Source organism: Haliotis asinina, chromosome 10 (assembly GCF_037392515.1).
Source record: "Haliotis asinina isolate JCU_RB_2024 chromosome 10, JCU_Hal_asi_v2, whole genome shotgun sequence".
NCBI lineage: Eukaryota > Metazoa > Mollusca > Gastropoda > Lepetellida > Haliotidae > Haliotis > Haliotis asinina.
In genome coordinates, this window is record NC_090289.1 from 18,638,398 (window position 1) to 18,662,246 (window position 23,849).

At 41.1% G+C, this 23,849-nt stretch overlaps 1 protein-coding gene across 3 annotated transcripts in view; it reads left to right on the plus strand.

Moving 5' to 3' along the window:
* LOC137298971 (uncharacterized) overlaps positions 1-23,849 on the plus strand; it is a 36,153-nt gene that overhangs the window by 10,432 nt on the left and 1,872 nt on the right. For all 3 annotated transcript variants that reach the window (XM_067831399.1, XM_067831400.1, XM_067831398.1), the window contains exons 3-5: positions 103-225; positions 455-2,752; positions 18,562-18,684. In XM_067831399.1, the coding sequence (XP_067687500.1) occupies positions 103-225; positions 455-2,752; positions 18,562-18,684 (2,544 nt within the window). The remainder of the gene's footprint in view (positions 1-102; positions 226-454; positions 2,753-18,561; positions 18,685-23,849) is intronic.

Consider the following 23,849-nt stretch of genomic DNA (forward strand, 5'->3'; position numbering starts at 1 on the left):
TGATGCAGTTTAGTTGTACACACTACAATTACATAACAGACAGTACCTACTAAAATTTTGATTCATGGTGGTGTTTGGAATATTTGTAACATTTTGTTTCAGATGTTAAAGGCCCACAGTTGGGCAAACCTAAATGTATCGGGCAATTCACCATCTGCCCTGAAAGATTCAACACTACAGTTTAACAGTTATACAGCAGCCAAACTGAGAAAGCACAAGAGTCATGTGAGTATCCAAATGAACATGAAGAGCTGACAGAAATAGTTATGCTGTCATGTAACTCAACCATCCCTTCAAAAGGAAGTGTAGCGATTTCTTATAAAGGTTTTAAATATAAAAATGTTACTAACTTTTGTGTGGTATGTGTTTTGTAGACCAAAAAGAATCTGACTTCCCATGTAGTCATTTATGGATTTTGTGAATATATGTAAGATCTGATATTGATCTATTGCAGTTGGAGAAAAGGGAAGATGATGAGTGTTACCCATTAGCTACCTCTGACAATTTCACCAACAACCTCCATTTGCCTCTAAACCAGAACAATACCGGGCAAGGCCGCCAAACGTCACATACGTTCATACCTATACCCAGGATCATGAGAAACAGTAGTAAATCTCAGAGAGCAGTCAACAAAACTTCCCCCTCCCATATGATGAGAACCGACTCCTCGATGTCAGGGAACGATGGCCCCCCATCATCAAGGTATAATACAGACATAACAACCCTGCCTATGGTTGCTGAGTTAGACAATGATGAAGGAAGGATTTCAAGTGACCAGATGTACACCACCATCAAAACACATATTGGTGAGGTGAGTACCTCCTCTCCTGACACCCATGTATTCCGAGCTCACAGTCTGGGAGATTTAACAACTGGACTTACATTATCGTTAGTTGGACAGAGACAAGCTGACAGCATGTTAAATCTGAGTGAAAATGATAACATGACCACACAAAAAGTGTCTCTTGACTTACTCAAGGGATCCAGATTGAAACAGAAAACAGAAATTAATGGAAATATTCCTGAAGAAACAATTCAGAAAGTGACAGAAGTTACTCGTGAAAGTGGCCACTTACCACAACAGACTTGCCTTTCCCAGGGCCGAGTGTCACCAAATGTTGAAAGGAGGGAAATCTCACCACTCAAGGGAAGACGGAGTCTACCTCATGTGCCTGTCACTGAAGGATATGAAAGAATTAAACGTTTTACGGAGCTAATGAAGGCAAGAATGGCATTGAATAGTAGAGCCAGTCAGAGTACAAGTTCAGTAAGTTCAATGCCAGTTACTCCACACCAGCCTGATGCTCAAAACAATTTGACAAGTGTAACCACTCCATCAGATAATGAAGTGTCCAATCTCTTTAATCCTTGTAAAACTGCAGGTCACAGGACGCCTCAAAAAAACACCCAATACCGAGAACCACAATATCTGCATACAGAAAATAAAATGCCTGAAGCTATTTACAGACAATCAAAAGGTAGAGCTCCAGCGAATTCCCACCAGCACATAGGGTTGGGATTTGGGCACTGGATATCACCTGAAGTACCACAGGACAGTGTAGATTTAGGGCACACAGTTCTTCATTCCCATCCCCATGGTAGTACATCAGACTCTGGATATGTCACAAACAAGGACTTTGATACTGACATTGGCAACACAATGGTCTCTCATTTAAACAATCAGAGAAGACCAAGTGAAGGTCTGAGGCTGTCCCAAAAGGAGTATATGAGCAAAGATTCAGACAGTTTACATTCATCCTATTATGATCATGTTAGAAACATTACTGGTGATGCACCTTTCCCTGATACAGCCAGTCAAGCGAGGGCAAACAGGACCAATGTGACGCTGTACACTAATAGCAACAATAATGTAATGAAACGAACAGAGCAATCAGATGAAACATTCCTCACAACCGTCAATGGATTTCGTCCCGTGAGAGAGGATGATAATGTTCAGTATTATCACCATGATGTTCATGATGCTGGTCAGCTCAGTCATACTTTAGCTGGCAAAAAGATTGCTCATTATGCTTCTCAGCCAAATCTAAACTTGGTTATTTCTAAAAGCAATGAAGAAAATTTTGTAAGAAAGAGGTCAAATCATCAAAGAGTTCTTCATAAGAGTGCACCTGTAATAGTTAAAAACAACAAAGTTGTAAATCCTCAGAGATCCAAAAGTACCTCTGCCGGAAGACACTGGTGTGATGGTAATGTGGATCCAGACAAAGGTCTTGGTGGTGTCCAGTCTCAGACAGTGTGTGCTTCATCATCCCACCCACCATGCTGGAGTCCTGGTCAGCACACTGATGCATACTTTCATCATCAAGCAGAAGTGCAGAACGCGGATCATTCACTGCGTTGTGCAACTCTTCCTGGAAACTGGAGATTTAATGGAAAGGGAGACAATGGCTACAGGATACCTGTTGCCAGATTTCCAACACTGTATCAGATGGCTCAAGTGTATAATTTTCATGGAACAAAGATTGTGCTTCCAAGAGGACTTCCTTTGGATAAATCTCTTCAGCTGATAGATCATGTAGTTGAACTACCTTCATTGAGGGAAACATTGAATGATCCTGGGATATTCTCCATGCCCAAAGGCAATTATCCTTGCCTTGGTGGACCAGGTAGTGCCTTTCAACCTGTCAAGTCTAAAGGTGTCACGCCATTCACTGTAGTTGCAGTGGGTGGTATCAAGGACAACATGCTGGAAGCTGCAAGTGATTTAAAGTCAGGTGATATCATAATTGAGGTAAGTATTTTCAAGAGATGTTAAAAGAAATGAATTTCAATGATAATTAAATCAGTGGAAAGTGAGTATTCTAATGACAGTCTGTACTGTATTGTTGCATATACAGACCCACCAGCTGCTTTCATTAAAAGCTTTTAGGTTAGCTATGACCAGTGACCATCGTTGTCTGTCGTTGCATCTTGCACCAACATGTCTGCCATGTCAGCAAGTAAACAACAGTACCAACTATTATAGTTATACTTTGATTTTATGTCATGTTTGTGAAGGAGGACTTAACATGGTTACTCACTTAAATTGTTGTTATATAAGTGTATCTGTTAGATGCAATCTGAACACTTTTATTGAATCAAATGACAAAGAAATGAATTTTGTTTAACTTTTTTCTTAACATGATAAATAGAGCAGTATTCACAGTCCATGCAATTGATATGAATAATAGAGATAAAAAAATGACAATAGTCATTAACTGAACAACAACTGATTATCAATAGGTATCAGAGAAGTAAATTTCATGAAAAATGAAAGAAATCAATTTACTTCCCACCACTGTTGAGGGTGACAAGTTTCTGCATGGGTTTCTGACAAAACCACGTCTTCAGCATAATTTAGTTGCAGACCATGAATATAAATCTAACTTTGTGTATTGTAAGAATAAATTAAAACGTTATTCTATCACAAAAGTTTATTGACCGTATTGATGATACTGTTGTCATAAGGTTGTCCATAATGTTCTTTCCTATCAATTTCTGATTATTGATCTTTTTAGCCAGCCAAATACTAATGATTGATTTCACCTTCTATAACAGTCACAACATATGTGTATTACATGATGAGAGGCAATGTTCTATATACAAAACATAAGGGAAGTGTTGAAAGCTAGTGCTTTATGCTGAAAATTATATGAATTGGGAGGAGCGGTACTTGACTTTCACTTGCAGGGGTTTGTGCATTAGGTAATTCCCACACATCATAACATGTCCCCAGGGTTGTCATTCTCTTTTTACCCCCCTGGGCCCTGGTCCTCAAAGTGATGTCAGTGTTAAAGTATAGGAATTATGATCGCTTTGAGGAATGGGACACTGGTGTGGAGACTTGTTTTGAATGGAGAGAATGCCTATTGTGAGGGCCTGGCAGGCAGCACACACATCTATAGCTCTCCCTTCAGTCTGAAATTACCTAAGTTATACCTCATTAACACTCTTGAAATTTGGTATCTAGATGTGTCTACTTATGAAGAATACATTAGTGAAATTTGGTTATTCAGAATGGTTTAGAAATATGTTGACTTTGTTCAACATATGTGTGTCTATCTTGGTATTCACTGGGAAACCCATGGAGGGGAGAAGCGTATCCATCAGTGGACAGTTTGGAGAGCAATGCAGTCCAGTAGCTGGAGTTAAACCAATCAAGTACAGCTTGAGGACGTTACATGACCTAGACCCATCAAGTATGCAGCAACCATGGATACATCAGACATTACATCACATCAGAAGCTTGGGAATAAGTCAAACAAAGACAACACACAGGGGTAAAAGAGGTGGCACTAGAAAACAAAGGAAGATTTAGGTTGTAGTTGGCATGTTTGATGATGTGAGGAGTGTCCATAATCAAGTGAGTGGTGTGAACTAGAATTATCGGAGTACAATTCATCCAAAGCTGAAACAAAACTATCTCAAGGTTTGTCTCTAGAATTCACCGTCTGCAAGGAATAAAGCTATTGATATCTCTGACTACTTACTTGAATCTGACACAGATGTACTTTTTCTCACTGAAACATGGTTCTGTGATTATGGTGATGACGCAATATGTTCAGCTATGACACCCAATAGCTTTACAATGAAGCATGTCGCAAGACAAAGTGGTAGGGGCGGGGGTATTGTTGTGCTTTTCAAAAAACAGCTATAAATTGAAGTGTGCAGATCAAGGGTCTATGCTTCATTCGAAATGATGAATGTAGTCATTGCAAATGGAAAACGGTCCGTTAAAGTGTCCTGCTGGATCTCTTCTGTGGTATTCCCCAGGGATCGGTGCTAGGCCCAATGATGTTCACCATGTACACAAGGCCACTGGGACAGCTCATCCAGGATTATGACACAGATCACCATTTTTATGCTGATGACACTCAGCTGTCTGACAGTTATACTTTAGATCAAGATAACCAGAATTTGACATGCCGGAAAATGGAACAGTGTCTTTCAGATGTCAGATCATGGATGATATCAAACAAGCTGGTGCTAAATGATGATAAACCCGAGGCTATCCTTATTGCTCTGATTTCCCGACTACAGAAATGCCAGGTTCCTAAGATCAGGATTGGAGATACAAACATAGAGTTTTCTCCTGTGGTGAAGAATCTTGGTGTCTATCTAGATTCAGGTCTCAGCATGGAGCAACACATCACTCACGTGAGTCGTTCCTGTCACTTCCATCTCAGGAACATTGGCGTCATCCACCATCTCTTAACAACTGATGCTGCTGCCACACTGGCAAGATCCCTCATCTTATCCAGACTGGACTATTGCAACAGTCTTTGTGCAGGAATCACTTCTGAACAACTAGATGAACTTCAGAAGATCCAGAACAGCGCAGCAAGAATTGTCACTAGAACCAAATCCAGAAGTCACATATCTTACATACTTAAGTCACTCCTTTGGCTTCCCATTTGAGAAAGAATAAAATTCAAAACATTGTCTCTTGTATATTCAGCACTAAACAGGTCATTGCCCTCCTACATGCAAGATCTTATAACACCCTACACTGCAACACGGTCTCTCAGATCTCAAGACAAAGGTCTTCTCACTGTCCCAAAATACAAGTTGCAAACTTTTGGCGGTATATGTTTCAGTGTACACGCAGCTTCCCTCTGGAACTCACTACCTCTTCATGTCAAGTCATCGCCTTCCATATCCATCTTTAGATCACGACTCAAAACATTCTTGTTCAACCACAACTAAAACTCACAATACTTCTTTCTGTATATAGTGTACATATTTACTGTTGCGCAAAGAGCATGCCCTTCAGGTGTGGAGTTATTACTGTGCTCTGCAAATGTCCATATATATATGTAATACTATTTTCTTGTATTCTTTATTCTGTCTCAAGCCAACACTACAAGTTTAATATAGATTATGTCTGTGAGACATCAACAGCATATTTAGTGTGTCAGACCATCACTCTGTGTGTTGTACAGATCTGTGTCACCAGTATAGGAATCTCTTGGCGTCAAACTTTAAACTTTATACTTGCTAATGTTGGAAACTCATTTGAGTAGTATAGGGAATGATAGTCCGAAAACACTTTTCAAAAACCCCTCTAAAAAGCCTCATTTACTAAATGAGGCTTTGGTGGGACCATTAGCTCTTGCTATTATTGCCCCTACTACAAAGCTACGCCATCACGTTTACCGTGACTTGGCAGGCGGTAACACTGTGCCGTACGGTACGATCAATAATTCTTCTCTTACAAACCCCCTACCCGGCCCATCCCTCAAGTAGTACAAGTTAGGTTCGTCGGCTTTCATATCCACTTTATCTATGTTGTAAGTTTTGACTGACCATATAGGATCGGTGGCCCGCTTACGGCTATCGCCCTCGTGTTCCCCTATGCCATGTTTATATCGATGAAACAGTTTAATGTGAACCGCCTACGATCACTTTGGTATTCGTAATAAAGGCTTGCTGGGCTTTTTGTATCCCCTGTTCTATGTACTTTTTTTTCTCGTCCTCGCTGATAGCAGACTTACGAGATTTGGATCGAATATCTTGTTTCATTCCGTTATATTTTTTGAGTTCAGAGAGGATTGAACGAAACTCCTCTTCTGAGATCTTACTGTCAGAGAGTGCCGTGGAAATTCGCTCACTCACTGTGTTCAGCTTTGCTTCGGCCAGAACCCTGATCTCGTCGTGTTTCAATGCCTTACGATTAAGTCTGCGTGATACTAACTTAAGCGCCAATCCTGCTAACCCTGCCACCCCTGCCGTTATTTCAATACCTAGCACTATAGGTGCAGCCACGATGGTAGCCAACAATCCAACACCTGCCGCACCTAGTCCCATGCTGGTTGCCATAAGGGTAGTGTCAGCCCCGTCCACGATATTGAAAGCTCTATTATATTTTTTACATAGTGCTTTCCGCGTGTCACGGTCTTGTTCTAGTTGGCGTTTCATATCACATAACTGCCTCAAGCGGAACCCATCTACGGTTTCCAATGTCTTAGCTACTTCCTCTACGACTGGGTACAGGCCCATCCTATAATGTATATTTTGAAAGATATTTTAATTGGGGTTCAGTTAATATTCTATCAATGTATTTGAAGTCTATAAGTTCTAGACTGTTAGTCAGGGTAATAGGTGAGAGGCTAATAGGATTTATTGGTATAGAATGAACCCCACTGAGGCTTATTAAGCGGTTTATAGGACCCGTGGTATCCTGTTGTATAACAATACGGCAATATTTGCCTTTGTGTATGCTAAACCAGCCTATTGCCACCCCGGGTAAAATTTGGTGTCTTATTGGGCGGTCTCCATTGTCTGAATACTCAAAGAAGACTTCTATGATGAGTGTGAAAGGGGGGGTTATTATTTCAGGATTACTAAATGTTAATTTATTTTCGAAGAAAGCCGATAACCCATTCATGCTACTTCTTATTAATGTCCTCTCCGGAATGAAATCCCCGACCCAGATACCGTTATTCCTAATCTTAGAGATACGCCCCAATTCAGTTAATGTGATATAAGGTGAGGTGGGTGTTAAGTTGAGCAGCCATTTAGGCTCTTTAAAATCTAATAACGACACCCGTTTGTACACGTTGTCTTCGAATTGTAGGATGTATAATTCACCTTCCTCACCAGGCTGATCGAATCCCTCTGTATCTCCCAGGTCGTTAAGTGTAGTGTTGGGATGATGACTGGTCATTATTATACTATTACGATATAATTTCCAACTGGTTTTCTGATAATAATTCAGGGGTTAACTTTATACCCATGAAGTGTATGTTGTCAGGTAGGAAGATATTGATTAGTGATATCTTGTTTTCTATGATCACGTTGACCCCCTGCAGACTGGTCTTGGAGTCGACACCCACCCGCACGTAAACGTTGCAAACTTGAAACTGGTGTCGTTTCACCCACCCGAGTTTGATCCCCTTCACGATCTCGACATCATTCCCCGATGGTTCCCCTAGGTAGACTTTGATGAACAGTGTTGAGTTTGCCGGTAGACTCTCTAGTATCTTAACCACACCTTCGAATTCAGACACCAACTGCAATTTCACGTTTTGCATGGCCGGTTTACTCGATAGCATGTGGGCTGCTATAGTGTTGACTGGGCTGACGACTATGCTACGTCTCTGAGTTGGGACGTAAGCCACGAGCAGGGTTCCATTGTTCACGACTTTATTTAGGTGGTTGTCTTTATTATCCGTGAACACGTAAGGGGAGACGAGTCTAATATTGAGAAACCATTTGTTATCGGGTAACAACACCCACTTGTCATCTTCGGTGAAGACGAGCATATATGGTTTGTTTTTGACGACGGTAGTGCTCTCAACATCGTCTAAGTCGAACAGTTTACCCCCGAATGATGGGTATATTCTCCAGTTGTCATCACCGGTGTTGACGAGGGCGTACTTAGTGTTGGCTGTTGCCCCTGTGGTATCTATCATATCACTTAGGGCTCCACCGGAGGGGATTTCAACGCGTTTGTAAATGTTGTTTTTTAGTTGCAAGGCGTACGATTTACCATCTACTCCGGGAGCGTCGAAACCGCGTGTGTCTCCGAGGTCGGAGATCCCGATATTGACGCATTTTTTCACTCCGGGTCCTTGTGCGCTGGTCATGTTACGTGAAGTGTTAAGCTGAGGTATCCTATATTTACAGGATTATGATTTATATCTAACACCGATATTGTCAGCTCAGGTATGTTGCCCTGGGTTAATCTCTTATACTGCCGTGGTGAAAACGACTCGGTTCTACCGTCGTTGAATTTCTCAGTTTTCACCGGCACTGCTCTCAGTATAGTGGAAGGGTGGCCTCCTTGAATGTTGTACGTTGTGCTCACCTGATCGAGATGAATGTACAGCTCTCGGTACGGTACTAGGTCGGGTAACTTCGTGCCTGTGACGGTTGTTGTTGGTTTTATCTCGTCAGGAGACATACCGAGTATCCTCGCTAATGGTCGGCCGAGCCTCAAGGAGGTTCTTCCGTTGTTGATTAACACCACTGTACCGTTTGAGTCGTTCATTTTGAGTTCGGCTCCCAGGGGTTTGAAGACCTCGTCGTTTAGAGAGCACACGCTGTAGTAGCCGTCAGTTATTTGACTACGAGTTCCACTGACGAACAGCTTATTGTTGCTGATATTAATGTTAGTCCATTGTGGTAGGTAGGTGATATCGCAGAGTGCGACTTCGAGTTGACCTGACGTGTTATCGATCGCGTGCGTCAGCTGAACGGCCTCACCGCTCGTTATTCCAGGAAGTGTTATGTACATATTACATATATATTTATTATATAATAGTTTTAAAATGTATTCCCCTGGTGTGTTTTACCCTAAACTGGATGTAGATTTCTCCCCCATGAAGATCGTGGTTGCTCCTGAGTTGTATTTCAATGCCCAGCTTTTAGATGTGTTCGATAACATCGTTATCATGTGCCCTACTCTAGGTATGAATAAAACGTACGCGCGACCTTGGGTAATGACGGACCCTGACGTACACAAAATCGACCCTGGAACACGCCTGCAGGACTGGTTGAAAGCTCTTCACGAGAAATTTAAAGGGGAACCGACGCTGTTTATACTGGACGACTGCAGCGCTAATCGTGAGATAACAAAAAAGAGAGACATGCTATCGTACCTGGCCTTCTCCGGCCGGCATGCAAATCACAGCGTCTGGGTGCTAACGCAGAAGTTCAACTCGGTGTTGAAAGACCTCAGGGAGCAGACGCGATGGGTGGCCTTATTTCACTGCAAGGATAGGGATTCGTTCGAGGAGTGTTTGAGAGAGAACGATGTGATGAGTAAATTAGAACGGGAACGGGTGAAGAAACAGCTCGCTGAAACTAAACACGCTAAGCTCGTACTAAAGACCGACCAACCAGTAGCATATATAGTATGCTAAAGCTAAGCAAAGCTAAGCAAAGCTAAGCTAAAGCTAAGCAAAGCTAAGCAAAGCTAAGCAAATGCTAAGCATAGCTATGATATTTGAAGTATTTGTCGTGTGCAACTTAACTTTCATTTCTCTGTGTTTTGTCTGCATCGGGTATTATATAGTTAAAACTAAATCTTACTTGTTATATTATAAGATGGAGTGTGAGGAATTGCTCGAACAATTGTCTGTGGAGGGTTCCCCAACTGGGGATTCCCCCAAGCGAGAGAAACTGGTGGCGTTGGCTGTTGGTGGCAAAGCCAAACATTACTTTGGAGACTACACCCCGGATAAAATTCACAAAATGTCAGCCGAAGAAATCGATAAGCTGTACGCTAGATACGAGTCCCGGCTCGGAGCAGAAATGACAAAGACAATAGGATCGGCTATGACCCAGATATACACCGGTATTGTATCACAATTCCTTCCCATTCCACCAGAGCGCCGACTTTACCTGTGGGAGGACCTAGATAAAGACCCTTTTATCGAACACGCCGTGAGCTCTATCAGCTGCGGGCTGTACCACAAATATGGTATGTTGTTGGCTCCAGTGACGGCGGCGATTATCACGGCAAAACATTGCCAATTTGAGAGAAAGAATAATAATAATAGTATAGATGGATGCTGCACAGGAAACCCCAGTGGAGGTACCCCCAACAGTGATGGAGGAGACCCCACCCCCAACAGTGACCCCTTCAGTGGAGGTACCTCCAACAGTAACCAGACAGAAGAATCCTAAGAGAGTAGCTGCCGGTAAAAAACGGTGGTGTAACCAACATAAAGTGACCAACCCAACCCGACTGTTGTTGGCTGTAGGTGTAACTGCTGCCGTGGTTATAACATGGTTATACACCTCCCACAGTGAGCCACCACCCAACAGTGAGCCCCCCACCCACAACAGTGGGGGTATGGGGGTATCCCCCATGGTAGACCCGCATATCATGTTATAATTTAAAATATTTTATATCATATACATAATGTCTGAGGGGAAAACGTTCGTCAACGACGCATACCACGCCACAGTGGTAGCCAGTCTAGCAGTAGGGTACGCTCGGTTGACTAAAATGGTGCTTAAACAACCAACTATCAAGCTAGATTTCAACCTGCAGGATATGGGTATGCTCATAATGAACCTTGGTATGGCGATGGCCACAAAAGACATCCTAGTAAAACAAGGAATAATACCTGATAATATAATGAAATAAATATAGGGATGGCCACGATAGCTATGATGGTCGGTGGGGCGTTAGTGAATGCCCTGGCATTTTCCGGGAGTAATTTCCTCTTCTCGAAACTACGAGATGATCACGCGGCTGAAATACAGGAAGAAAGGAAGCGACACGATCTCGCTACTGAGAAATTACAAAGAGCACAGGCCGAGTACGTTAAAAAACGCCTCCAGAGGATCGATTTTATTAACGAACAACTCAAGCGTGAAAACCATGCCATTAAAACATTCTACGATGTCGATGAAGGAATGAAAGAATACTACCTACTAACTGGTAAACAATTGGAACCGCTCAATAAACCCACACTCGCTCAGTACTACACACCATCCAAGGGACAAATGAATCGTGAACTGGGCTTCATAGTGTTGGGTATAGCAGCTACTGCGTTGGTTGCAAAGCAATTAAACTAAAATACCTATATAAGTAAACATGAGACCCGCTCCATACCGATGCGAATATATACTTATGGGGAAGACCGAGGCCTGTGGTAGGAAATGCAGGAATCAGGGGTTCTGTTGTTTCCATATGGGAAGTCCTAACTACACGTGTTCTGTGTGTGGTATCGGGGTTAAAGGGCACTACTGTTTATGTAAAGCTCACGGAGCGAACGTAGTCAGACATCAACTCATATACGAGAATAAAAAAGGCTACATAAAAGAACGTAGGCGACTGCTCAAGATAGACTCCAATTAGAGATTATACACACCTACGTATAGCTATGTCTGTGGAAAACATATTCAAATATGAACTGGCTTTATGGGGCAGCTTCAGATTTAAGATAATAGTGGACGTGGTATGGATTAAAGAGGGTGTTAAGTATACTCACCCCTTCGAATGGGAGCGGGATATCGCGTCTCAATACCATATAGAACGTTTTTCGAGTATAAGTGAATACAAGGAATACTATAACCAAGGTGAGTACTGGATTGAAACAGCCACACTATATATTTTACCAGGTACGTGGGACGATTTGACAGAATGTCTAGAATTGTACCCGGCCACCAGAAAATATTTTTTAAGAGTTACTGCCGACCAATTAGACATTGATTCTCTTAGGTGTAAACACTATGGCTACTGTGCGCGAGCTCAAGAGGGTCGCAAAACAGAGAGGTGTTATCGGGTATTCTAGAATGCGGAAGTCAGCATTGTTGAGATTACTAGGTTTAGAAGCCCCTCCTACGGTAAAACAATTAAAAGCTCAAGCAAAACAGCTTGGACACACGGGTTATTCAAACCTGGGGAGAGCCGGGTTAACCGCATTGTTATCACATGCCCCCGTAGCACGTCCCACTGTAAAACAACTGAAAGCCGAGGCACACGATTTGGGTTTAGGCGGGTATTCCCGTATGAGAAAACCACAGCTTGTAGAATTATTACGACAGAATAGAGCTGTTGACCTGCAGTTCGTGCGCACTGAGCACGCCGTAGGCAATTATTTGAGAGGTTGGCGCATGCGTGTTGATAGAAACATAGACATTACAGATATTAAGCCTCTGATAGCTGATAAGGTCAACCAGGAACTAAATAACCTAGGAAGTATCAAGTTTCAGATCACAGTGAAAATGTCGCTCGATAAGCAGGTTGGGAGTACCACTGAGTATATTCAACCTTACTTCCGAGGTAAACAAGAGGTCGTCACACATGCAGAGACCATTGACACATCAATCGATAATAGTTTTCAGCAGATACGAGAATACCTAGAACGCTACACGCACATGGGGTCCGGGTGGGTTGTAGATAAAATCGATAATGTCTATCTAGATATAGCTAAATACGTGCCGTTCAGAGGTGGGTCATACCTAGCCTTGCCTCCCTACTATAAGAACAAACAAGCCATAGTAAACGTTAAGAATAGAGGAAACGATTGCTTGAGGTTATCTATCAGGTCAGCCTTATTTCCAGCTGCCACTAATCCGAACAGACCTTCTAATTATCCACAGGACGATGGGCTCAACTGGGATGGTATAGATGAACCCACCCCAATATCCCAGATCACTAAAGTAGAAAAACAGAATAATCTGGCTATAAATGTCTTTGGGCACGAAGGTAACGCAACAATAGTACACAGGGTCAGCCCGGTGAAGGATTGTCAAGTTATTAATTTATTCATGATTCAAAAAGGTGAAAAGTATCACTACACGTGGATAAAAAATCTCAGCCGGTTGTTGCACGACCAGTCGAAACACGTTGGGGAAAAACATTTTTGTGTACGATGCCTACACTGTTTCAGTCGGGCTGATTTATTAGAATCCCACCTGGAGGATTGCCAAGGTGTTGGGCAGACGGCCATACGAGTCGACATGCCTAAGGAAGGTGAAAATATCCTAAAATTCGACAATCACAAGAATCAAATGTCTGTGCCTTATATCATATACGCCGACTTCGAAGCCTTGGTGGTAGGGGAATCATCCACTAGTGGGAGTTTCACACACAAAACACAAGAGCATAAAGCCTGTTCGTTTGGATACATTGTCGTCCGTTGTGACGGGGAAACGAAAGCTCCGGTAGTGTATAGGGGTCCTGACGCGGCTGAAAGGTTTCTAAAGTGCTTGCAGGAGGAAGAAAAAATTATTAGGAATGTATTGTATAGAATCGCTCCCATGCGTATGACCAGAGCCGACAAGATAGCTCACACCAGTAGCACTAACTGTCATGTGTGCGACTCGCCACTTAACGGTGATTCGGTGAGAGATCACTGCCACATAACTGGTAAGTATAGAGGCGCCGCTCACAACGCGTGCAACCTCAAGCTTAAAATCAATCCTAAGACAATAAACATTCCCGTTGTCTTTCACAACTTGAGAGGATACGACTCTCACTTGATCATGCAGGCCATCGCGAAAATCGATGGTAATATAACGTGCATCCCCAACAACATGGAGAGATACATCTCCTTCAGCTTAAACGGACTTAGGTTCATTGACTCGTTTCAATTCCTCCTGTCGTCACTCGACAGTCTGGTCAAGGCCAACAATACCTTCCCTATCACAGATCGATACACAGACGCCGAGACTAGACACCTGCTCATGAGGAAGGGCGTATACCCATATGAGTACATGGATAGCTGGGCTAAGTTCACAGAGACCAGACTACCTCCTATCGACTGCTTTTATAGCAAGCTGAATGAAGCGTCCGTCTCACGAGACGATTACTCACACGCGATTAACGTATGGAATAAACTGGGTTGTAAGAACCTTGGCGATTATCATGACCTGTACTTGAGGACAGATGTACTGCTGTTAGCCGACGTGTTCGAGACGTTTCGGCAAACATGTGTAAAGCAGTATAAACTCGACCCCGCATGGTATTACACCAGCCCAGGTCTGTCGTGGGACGCCTTGCTTAAAAAGACAGGAGTTAATTTAGAATTGCTCACAGATTACGACATGCACCTATTCATTGAGAAAGGTTTGCGAGGTGGGATTTCCATGGTATCCAAACGATACGCGAAAGCAAATAATCAATACGTGAAAGGTTACGATCCTAACAAACCAACCAATCACATTCTCTACCTCGACGCAAATAACCTGTACGGCTGGGCTATGAGCCAGTATCTACCTACAGGAGGATTCGAATGGGTACCAAACGTTGATGTTATGAGCATTGCACCAGATTCGAATAAAGGGTATATCCTCGAAGTTGACTTAGAGTATCCTAAGGCATTACACACATCGCACAACAGCTATCCCCTTGCACCCGAACGTATGAAGGTTAACACAGACTGGATGTCTGAGTACCAACATAACTTGTCAGGTGGTCGTGTGGCGGACGTTGAGAAACTCGTGCCTAACTTAATGAATAAGACTAAGTACATAGTTCACTATCGCAACCTACAGCTGTACCTGTCATTGGGTATGAGGCTGACCAAAATACACAGGGTGCTCATGTTCGACCAGAGCCCATGGATGGAGCCCTACATCAGAATGAACACAGACCTACGAAAAAAAGCCACCAGTGATTTTGAGAAAAATCTCTACAAGCTCATGAACAACTCGGTGTTTGGTAAGACTATGGAAAACCTGAGGAAACGCGTAACCGTGAAGCTGGTTCGGTCGAGTGAGGAAGACAAGCTCAGGAAATTGATAGCCAGTCCGGCATTCAACCGTAATAAAATATTCACAGACGACCTAGTTGCCATACACATGAAGAAAAGTCACATAAAATTCAACCGACCTGTTTACGTTGGGATGAGTATCCTCGATTTATCCAAACACCTGATGTACGACTTTTACTACAACGAGCTCAAGAAACAGTACGGCGACAGGTGCGAAGTGTTGTACACTGACACGGATTCCCTGCTGATGGAGATTCGAACCGAGGACGTGTACGAGGACATGGGGAAACACCTCGATTTATACGACACCAGCGACTATCCTAAGACCCATACTATACACAACACGGTAAATAAAAAGGTCCTAGGTAAGATGAAGGACGAGTGTGCTGGCACGCCAATAGCTGAGTACATAGGTTTGAGACCTAAGATGTACTCCATATTGAAAGCCGACAATAGTGAGATCCGGAAGGCTAAGGGGGTTAAGAAGTATGTGGTGAAACAACACATCAAACACTCCAGATTCAAGGAGGCTCTGTTCAAGACCCGTACCTTTAGGCATAAGATGAACACGCTTAGAAGTGATGGACATAAGATATACGGACTGACTATAAACAAGACATCCCTATCGCCTATGGACACGAAACGTTGGATAGCTATTGATGGTATAAACACATACGCGTATGGACATGAAAAAATTTGAGGCTATTTATTACAGCCCGCGTGGATATTGGAAAGGAGCTAGCGCAGTAGATAAGCTATCTAAAATAGCACGAGTATCACCAGAGAAAGCCAAAGCGTGGCTTGAAAAACAAGCCCTGTGGCAGATCTATTTGCCGGCGCCACGCTACGTACCTAGAAGGAGTTTCGGAATTAACATACCTAATAGCATTCACCAGGCAGACCTACTGTTCCTACCTCATGATAAGAGGTACAAGTATGCCTTAACCGTAGTGGACGTAGCCAGTCGTTACAAGGAAGCCGAACCCTTGACCACGAAAGATTCAGCCAAAGTAGCCAAAGGATTAGAACGTATATACAAACGCAGTCCGCTGACGTGGCCAACAGAGCTGCAAGTTGACCCCGGACGGGAGTTCATGGGTGCCGTGTCACAACTGCTAGCCAAACACGATACGAAGGTCAGGCGTGGCACGGCCGGAGCCCATCGCAGCCAAGCCATAGTTGAGAGATTTAATAGGACTTTGGCTGAGCGCTTGTTCGGCTATCAGTATGCTAGGGAGATGACCACCCCTGGAAAACGATCGACTGAATGGGTCACGAGGTTACCCAAGGTGGTGTCGGCAATCAACCATGAAGTAACCCGGCTCACTGGTAAGAAACCGGCAGACGCTATCAAACTAAAATCAGTGTTAGCAGAGTCGTCTGCTCCATTGCGTGGAAAGGAGAAACAGATACCGGATAGGGCCTTAGTTAGGTATCTATACCAGCCGGGGGAACACGAGGGCGATAGCCGTAAGCGAGCCACCGATCCTATATGGTCAGTCAAAACTTACAACATAGATAAAGTGGATATGAAAGCCGACGAACCTAACTTGTACTACTTGAGGGATGGGCCGGGTAGGGGGTTTGTAAGAGAAGAATTATTGATCGTACCGTACGGCACAGTGTTACCGCCTGCCAAGTCACGGTAAACGTGATGGCGTAGCTTTGTAGTAGGGGCAATAATAGCAAGAGCTAATGGTCCCACCAAAGCCTCATTTAGTAAATGAGGCTTTTTAGAGGGGTTTTTGAAAAGTGTTTTCGGACTATCATTCCCTATACTACTCATTTGTCAATGCCAATCTAAATGTAATTCTAAGGTGTTTGAACATGGCCTGCAATCAGTTGAGAAACCTATATTGTTGACTGTTACATGTACCATCTCAACCTCTGTTGAATTGAAATCTGCCCAGAAAAGAATTCAGTATGAAACTGACAACCACCAAAACATGTAACAGAATTAACAATTGCACTCTAAAATTATCTGTGTTTACAAATTATTATAAAATTCCACAAGGGAATTACTATGACAGTACAAAATACTGAAAATGTATATAAACAAATAGTATACAGTCAATAGCTTTATGAATAGAACAGTAATATAATTGAAAGCAGTGCTAATAGCAGTAGAGACAGTGTTGATATTGTTCACCAATCTGCAATAGTGATAAAGCTTCTAAAATAGATCTAGGTTGAGATTCCAGTGTGAAAAGTAGTCTTCACACTGCTGGGTATTTGTTCCTGTTATTCTAGAAGTCTGTTGAATCCCAATATACACACTGTCTTACATGAAATAATACTGCCACATAACAAAGTGTCTGCTACTTCTGCACTATCTGTGAAAGACAGCATATCTGACTCCCTCCTCCAAGCCAATCTCTGTACAGCTACATCAATTCTTCACAGCTACATCAATAGTTCACTTGTGTGAGGTGTCTAAGACTGTCACCAGTGTCAGTGTTTGCTGAAGTGCTCACCTATTTGATAGGGATTGACATCGACAAAGGACTGTAGGATCCTGTGCCTCTCAACATTCATTTGACAGTAGACTTATCTGGAAGCATATGTGAACCTTGCCACATCAACACTGAGCGGTTATTGAACCTCTGCATCTTAACATAGGGAGCAGTGATAGCATCCGATAAATAGTACATAGTTCTGTTGTTTAAAGTGAAAGATGGTTTTCTAATGGACAGTGCATGGACCATTGATTCAAATGTAAGTCAATAAAACAAGAGCCACCAGTTGAAATCTCTTGAAGCCCTGCCAGGGTATGAGTAATAGCATTATTAACCCCAAATTAAACTTTCTTGAACGTGGAACTTCAAAATTGAATAAACTCTTCAAACATGATAAAGACAAAGATATTTATAATCTGATTAATCTCCATGGTCTATGTAGTAGGTCATTTAAACATGTTAGATAAAATCATTCTAGTTTCTACATGAACACAGTATTCTGCAAGACTGAAACTGAGACTTACCTGTAATTATTATATGCTGCCAGTAGATATAATGGTAGATAGTAGGGCTTCATTTTGCAAACTATTCTTTTCAGTAGCCCGGCCAGATCATCCCTAGATGTAAGGCAGATACCTGGAGCTTATTGTGCATTCTCTTGTTTTTCAAAGCTGTGTATGATTTAATCAAAACAGAAGGTTTTTAGAAAGCCTGAAACATTTGTTCAAGTTTCATCTCAAGTTGGATCCACCATCTCACTCAAATAAAGAAAGGGAAGTTTAAATTATCTAGTACTCCAGGACATCACAAAATAAATCACTTTTAATTATATTTACGAGAATGTATTCTCCAAGATCATCCAGCCATGTCCAGAACAAAACCATGTCTACTACCAGTGCTGAATCTGTTTTCCTCTGTTTTTGTTTCAGATGAATGGGCGTCTTGTTCTAGGTGCAGATTCTTCACTGGTCCGTAAAACACTGGAAATTATTCAAGGAGAAATAATTTTGACTGTTGCACGTTCAAAATCTGAAATCAGCAATACAACTGTTGTGAGTTCAAATTTGTCTTTTAACCTTGGTGGATGGTATGTCAGGCTAAGTTGCTTGTATTCTTCTAACCTCAGTCACGGGATGAAATACTATATATTGATTTGGGGTGTCACAAAAATAAATTTGTGCCATCTTCCTGCTTCTCCCACTGGGTAACATTAGATTCATTTCAAAATAGTATGTCATTAGAAGTGATCTGTTAGGGTAGATTAGTCAGTCATAGTTGACCTGTTGCAGTTACCAGTGATGTATCTTCTCTCGTCAGACATCTAAAGTATCTTTATTCCAACCTGTTTACAACTACATATAGTTATCATTCACAAATTAGGGAATATCAGGCCTGAGAACTCCATGCTACCCAACATGTTTCCTTTAAGCCTTAAAACAGTTATACTGACAGTCACTGACTGACAAATGTCTTTTACAACTGACGATACTGGTTTATTTTTGGAAACAAAATGGAATTTTTTATTATTAGATACTATCAATGTCTGAAAATAAACTCATTTATATTACAGTTAAAGTATAACTTGCACTGTCAGTTCAGGAATTGCCTGCCATTATGTTACATGTTCTTTAGTCAAGCTAAACAAGCAAGAGTTACTGCCCTTTGATTATGGTGTCATTATAGTGACAACCGATTTAGACTGGTCTCCTGTCTAGATATTAATATTAACATTGATCATTTGACAAAATTATTACAAAAATATGAAAGAAGCATTTGAATTGAAAATGTTAGCAGCAAGACAGAAATGATATGTGTATTTCCATTCATAACCTCAACTCTGTGAAAATACCAAATATAGTCGAACACCGTTGTCTCCATATTTTCGGAACCATGAAGAAATATCAACTTATCTAAATATCAACACATCTGAGTTGAGCATATCATCACATGCTAATATGAAAGAAATGAAAGAAAACAAAAGGAAACACTAGATTGCATATCTATTATTTTTTTGTCCTCAGGGATCACAAATACATGTGGTAACCTTGTCACAGTGTCCATTTTGAAATATACAAAATTTGGATTTACTCCACAAAGAAGTAAAGAAATCAGAAAGTTTTAAATGAAAGGCATTTGGTGGGGGCATGACTGCAATATTGGTCAGCCACTCTTGATACATAAGTCCTAGTGTCGTTCAACGTTCCATTTCACAATGGTATCGGTTCCTTGTGGAAGTGAGGGCAGGGGTTGAGTTGGTTCCTCATTCTCAGTCGTACTGTCGCAATCATTGTCATCAGCTGTCTGTCTGATGGCAATGGCATCCACAATTTCATATCATCGGTGGCTAGATAAGCTGGGTCCTTTGTTAGATTGCACAGACATGATGATAACCTTACTGACAAACCTACCATTTGGTAACATTTTATATCTCCACAACACAATAGTGTTCAACATTTCTCAGTTGGCAATATAGTAAAAACGCAACAATCAAATGCTTGTCATGTGATAACACTCACTATGTTTGATTCGGTACTAGAATCCGTTATCAGGAGTGTTATGTTGAAATTGGGAGCAGATCCTAATTAGACAAACAAACAAGTTACACCTACAACTCAATTAGCCTTAATCAGCTTACACTATCACTATCTTTGATTCATGCCACAGCATGTGTGTAAACACATGGAGATAGTCGCAGTTCAGATGGATACTTGTCTGAGAAAGGTGGGTGTATATCGACTTTAAGTGCAAATATACATTTAAAAGGATAATTCTGCTTTTTGGGACAATGAAATCACATCAAGATATCCGAAAGATCGAGACATCTGTATTGAGTTAAAAGGGTTCAAATAATGATAAATAATGAAGGATTTTGACTGAGAAATCATACCTTGAGACAACTGAGACATCGACTTATCGACCCGTGAAGGTCCCGGGGTAGAATAGGCCTTCAGCAACCCATGCTTACCATAAAAGGTGACTATGCTTGTCGTAAGAGGCGACTAACGGGATCGGGTAGTCAGACTAGCTGACTTGGTTGACACATGCCATCGGTTCCCCATTGCGCAGATCGATGCTCATGTTGTTGATCACTGGATTGTCTGGTCCAGACTCGATTATTTACAGACCGTCGCCATATAGCTGGAATATTGCTAAGTGCGACGTAAAACTAAACTCACTCACTCACTCACATCGACTTATCAGAGTTGGACACAACGGTGTTCAACTGCATATATAACAGAGTTGATGTATATGTGATATCACTATTGAGAAGCAACTTACTCAAAATTGTGTTCACATACACAAAAAAGAAACTTAAGTCAAGCAGTGTATATGCATAACTGTAGCTGGGTAAGTAGTCAAAACATTCTGACAATCTGCTGGTTGTTATTTTCTTTTTTTTTTCTTTGTTCATTGTATTCAGCAGCACCTGTACATACGTAGGTCCTTTTTTTTTGTTAACAGGAAATTTCATAAACTATTGTATACAGTGTCTTCTTTGGGGTATTATGCAGACACCAGGCAAATGAGATGACTTGACCTTATTTTCAAGGTCACTAGGACACTTTGACCACTTTTCAAACTCTTCTCTAGCATGATATCTCTTGCTCTATTATACCCAGTGTCTTCAACTTTGGTGAGAGCCAACATTGGAGAATTATGCAAACAATGGTCGATTTTGTTGACTTTCACCTCATCTTCATGGTCACCATGATTTGACCATTTTTCAAACTTATGTAGCATCTCATAAAATGTTGCAGCCAATGTCTTCAATTATGTCAACAGTATTCATTTGGTGATTATAGATACACCAGTCATTTCAGGGTGAGCTTGACATTATTTTCAAGGACTCATGACACTTTTCAAATTCTCTCCCGTCTCAATATCCAGACCCTTTTTCATCATGTGACTGATAGATTGAACAGTGTAATATGTTATTCTTTCTCGATTAAATGGTTGTAAAGATTTACACTTAATATACAGTCACCTTTTTTGAATATGATACATGGTAAAGATATTCAGAAATTTTAGCCCCTGAGCTAAAGAATATATTTATGTTTCTTACAAATTTGATGTCAGGAATTAACATAATGGGTATCAGGGTAGGGTAGAGTAATGAGGGGTGGTGTACCCGTATAGAAAGTTTGGACCTGTTCCAGCCCAAATACACTCTGATACTGACTGTGTATATGTGTATCTGCATCAATGCATTCAAATGTAATATGTTCCTGGAATATCTTCAGAATAAGAAGAATATTCTAAGAAGTGACCATGACTAAAACAACATCAGACAAAAAGATTTCTTCTATGTAATGAATGCTGGTAGATGTGCAAATATGTGTGGACATTGCCATGTTTGTGTCCACCACTTATTTTCAGTGTGACCATCAGAAATAGTGAGAAATGAAAGGAAGGACTGTCATTGTTGTGCATGAGTTTGCATCAGTCATGACATGATGCTTACAGAAACAATAATAGTTACAATATGTTGAATGTAGGAATTAATTGGAATACACCTATTTTTAGCTATGATATGCTTTCCATGCATGTAAGCTAAACACTCAAGTGTATGGAGCAAGTAGGAGAACGCACATGAGAAATGATACAGCAGCATTTGTTTTCACGTGTGACATATTTCTCTAGATTTCACTGCAATACTTGGTCCATTCTGGAATTCATGTAAGAAAACTGATTTTGAATTCTAGATGATGTTATAGGAGAAACATGACCAGCATGTGTGACAGGATTTTACAAAGACTCTGTATTACAGCACAAGGTTGCCTCTCTCAGACATTCAGGTCAGCATATTGTCCAAAACATTCTCAGTTCATTCTTGGTTCATCAACACTTCAAAATGACCATTGGTGATTTGAACTAACATCTAAAACAACATTTGAATGAAGGCATGTATACACTAATTTAAGCAAAATGCAGCAAAGATGATATAGAAAAGCAAAATTCAAAACTGTTAAGTGCATTTATCTTCCAGATGTATGTGGATATGGTTTCAGTGTCAAAGTGAGGATTGCATTGAAGAGACATAAATTGTACAATTAATGTAGAAATTCAGTAACAAACATAGAATTCAGCCACATTGATCGATGGCTAGCTAAACATAGTGCATTGATGCCTTTAGTTTTGTTGAAAAAAGCTGCTCTTGAAAAGGCTAGAGACTCAAGTTGATAGTTACACAATTTTGTTATGTGGTCACATCTCTTGTGCAATGTATACATTTTCACAGAATGGAACTAACTGGTACATAAAGCCAGCTGGCGAACAGGCAATCTGAGAGTTAAAGCCGCAGGCTGTGCATCAATGGGTCTGATTAGTTACAACATGATGTGTTTATTGTGGACATTAAATTCTCTGTAAATGTGCAAAATATAAATTAGTATAATGCAAAAAGTAAATTAGTTACTTACGTGTACTGTTTTGGCTATGAAACTACTTGACTTACACCTTATATGCAAAAAAAAAAATCCATAAGATGAAAAGGTTTAATTTTCATGTAAACTTGCCCTTGAAGGAAACATAAATTATATGATTATGACAGTACATTGTCAACCATGGGTGAACATTCATCTGGTGTCATGCTGTTTCAGTCAGTTAACAGACAGGATGAAATGAATGTCACTGGCAAGCACCTTGAGTCTGGCATATCACAGCCTTGAAAGGTTTCACATAAAGAAAACTGTCCATGCTAAATCTATTGTGAGGAGGTAGTTTCTGAACAGTTGTATGCTGAAGGACATCTGCCAGGAGTTATGCAATTGTTTAATGTGCTATAGGCAATGAAATCTCCATGCTTTAAACTATTGAAATACAGATTGTGTCTTTCTTAAGAAAATCAAAATTTGCTTATTTACAGACTTTAGTTTGACTGGGTTTCACTGGGTTTGGTGGTATTCTGGCTGTGTGAAGTGGCACCACCTTGGAGAGGAATGAGAAGCTGTATATGTTACTGTCAGATTGCGAAATCAGTCATTTTGTGAAATGATTAAGAGGGTCATTATCTTTTCAGCATTTTGTGTAACAGTAATCAAAGTACTTTTGTTATTACTTAACAGAATTCAGGACAAAATCCACCCGAAAATTGCAACCTAGGACAAAATCCACCCCTAATAAATTCCACCCTAAGAATTGTAACTAATGACATGTTTAGTCACAAAAGTGAATTTTATTCATTTCAGGCATTCGTAAATAATAACAAAAAGAATAA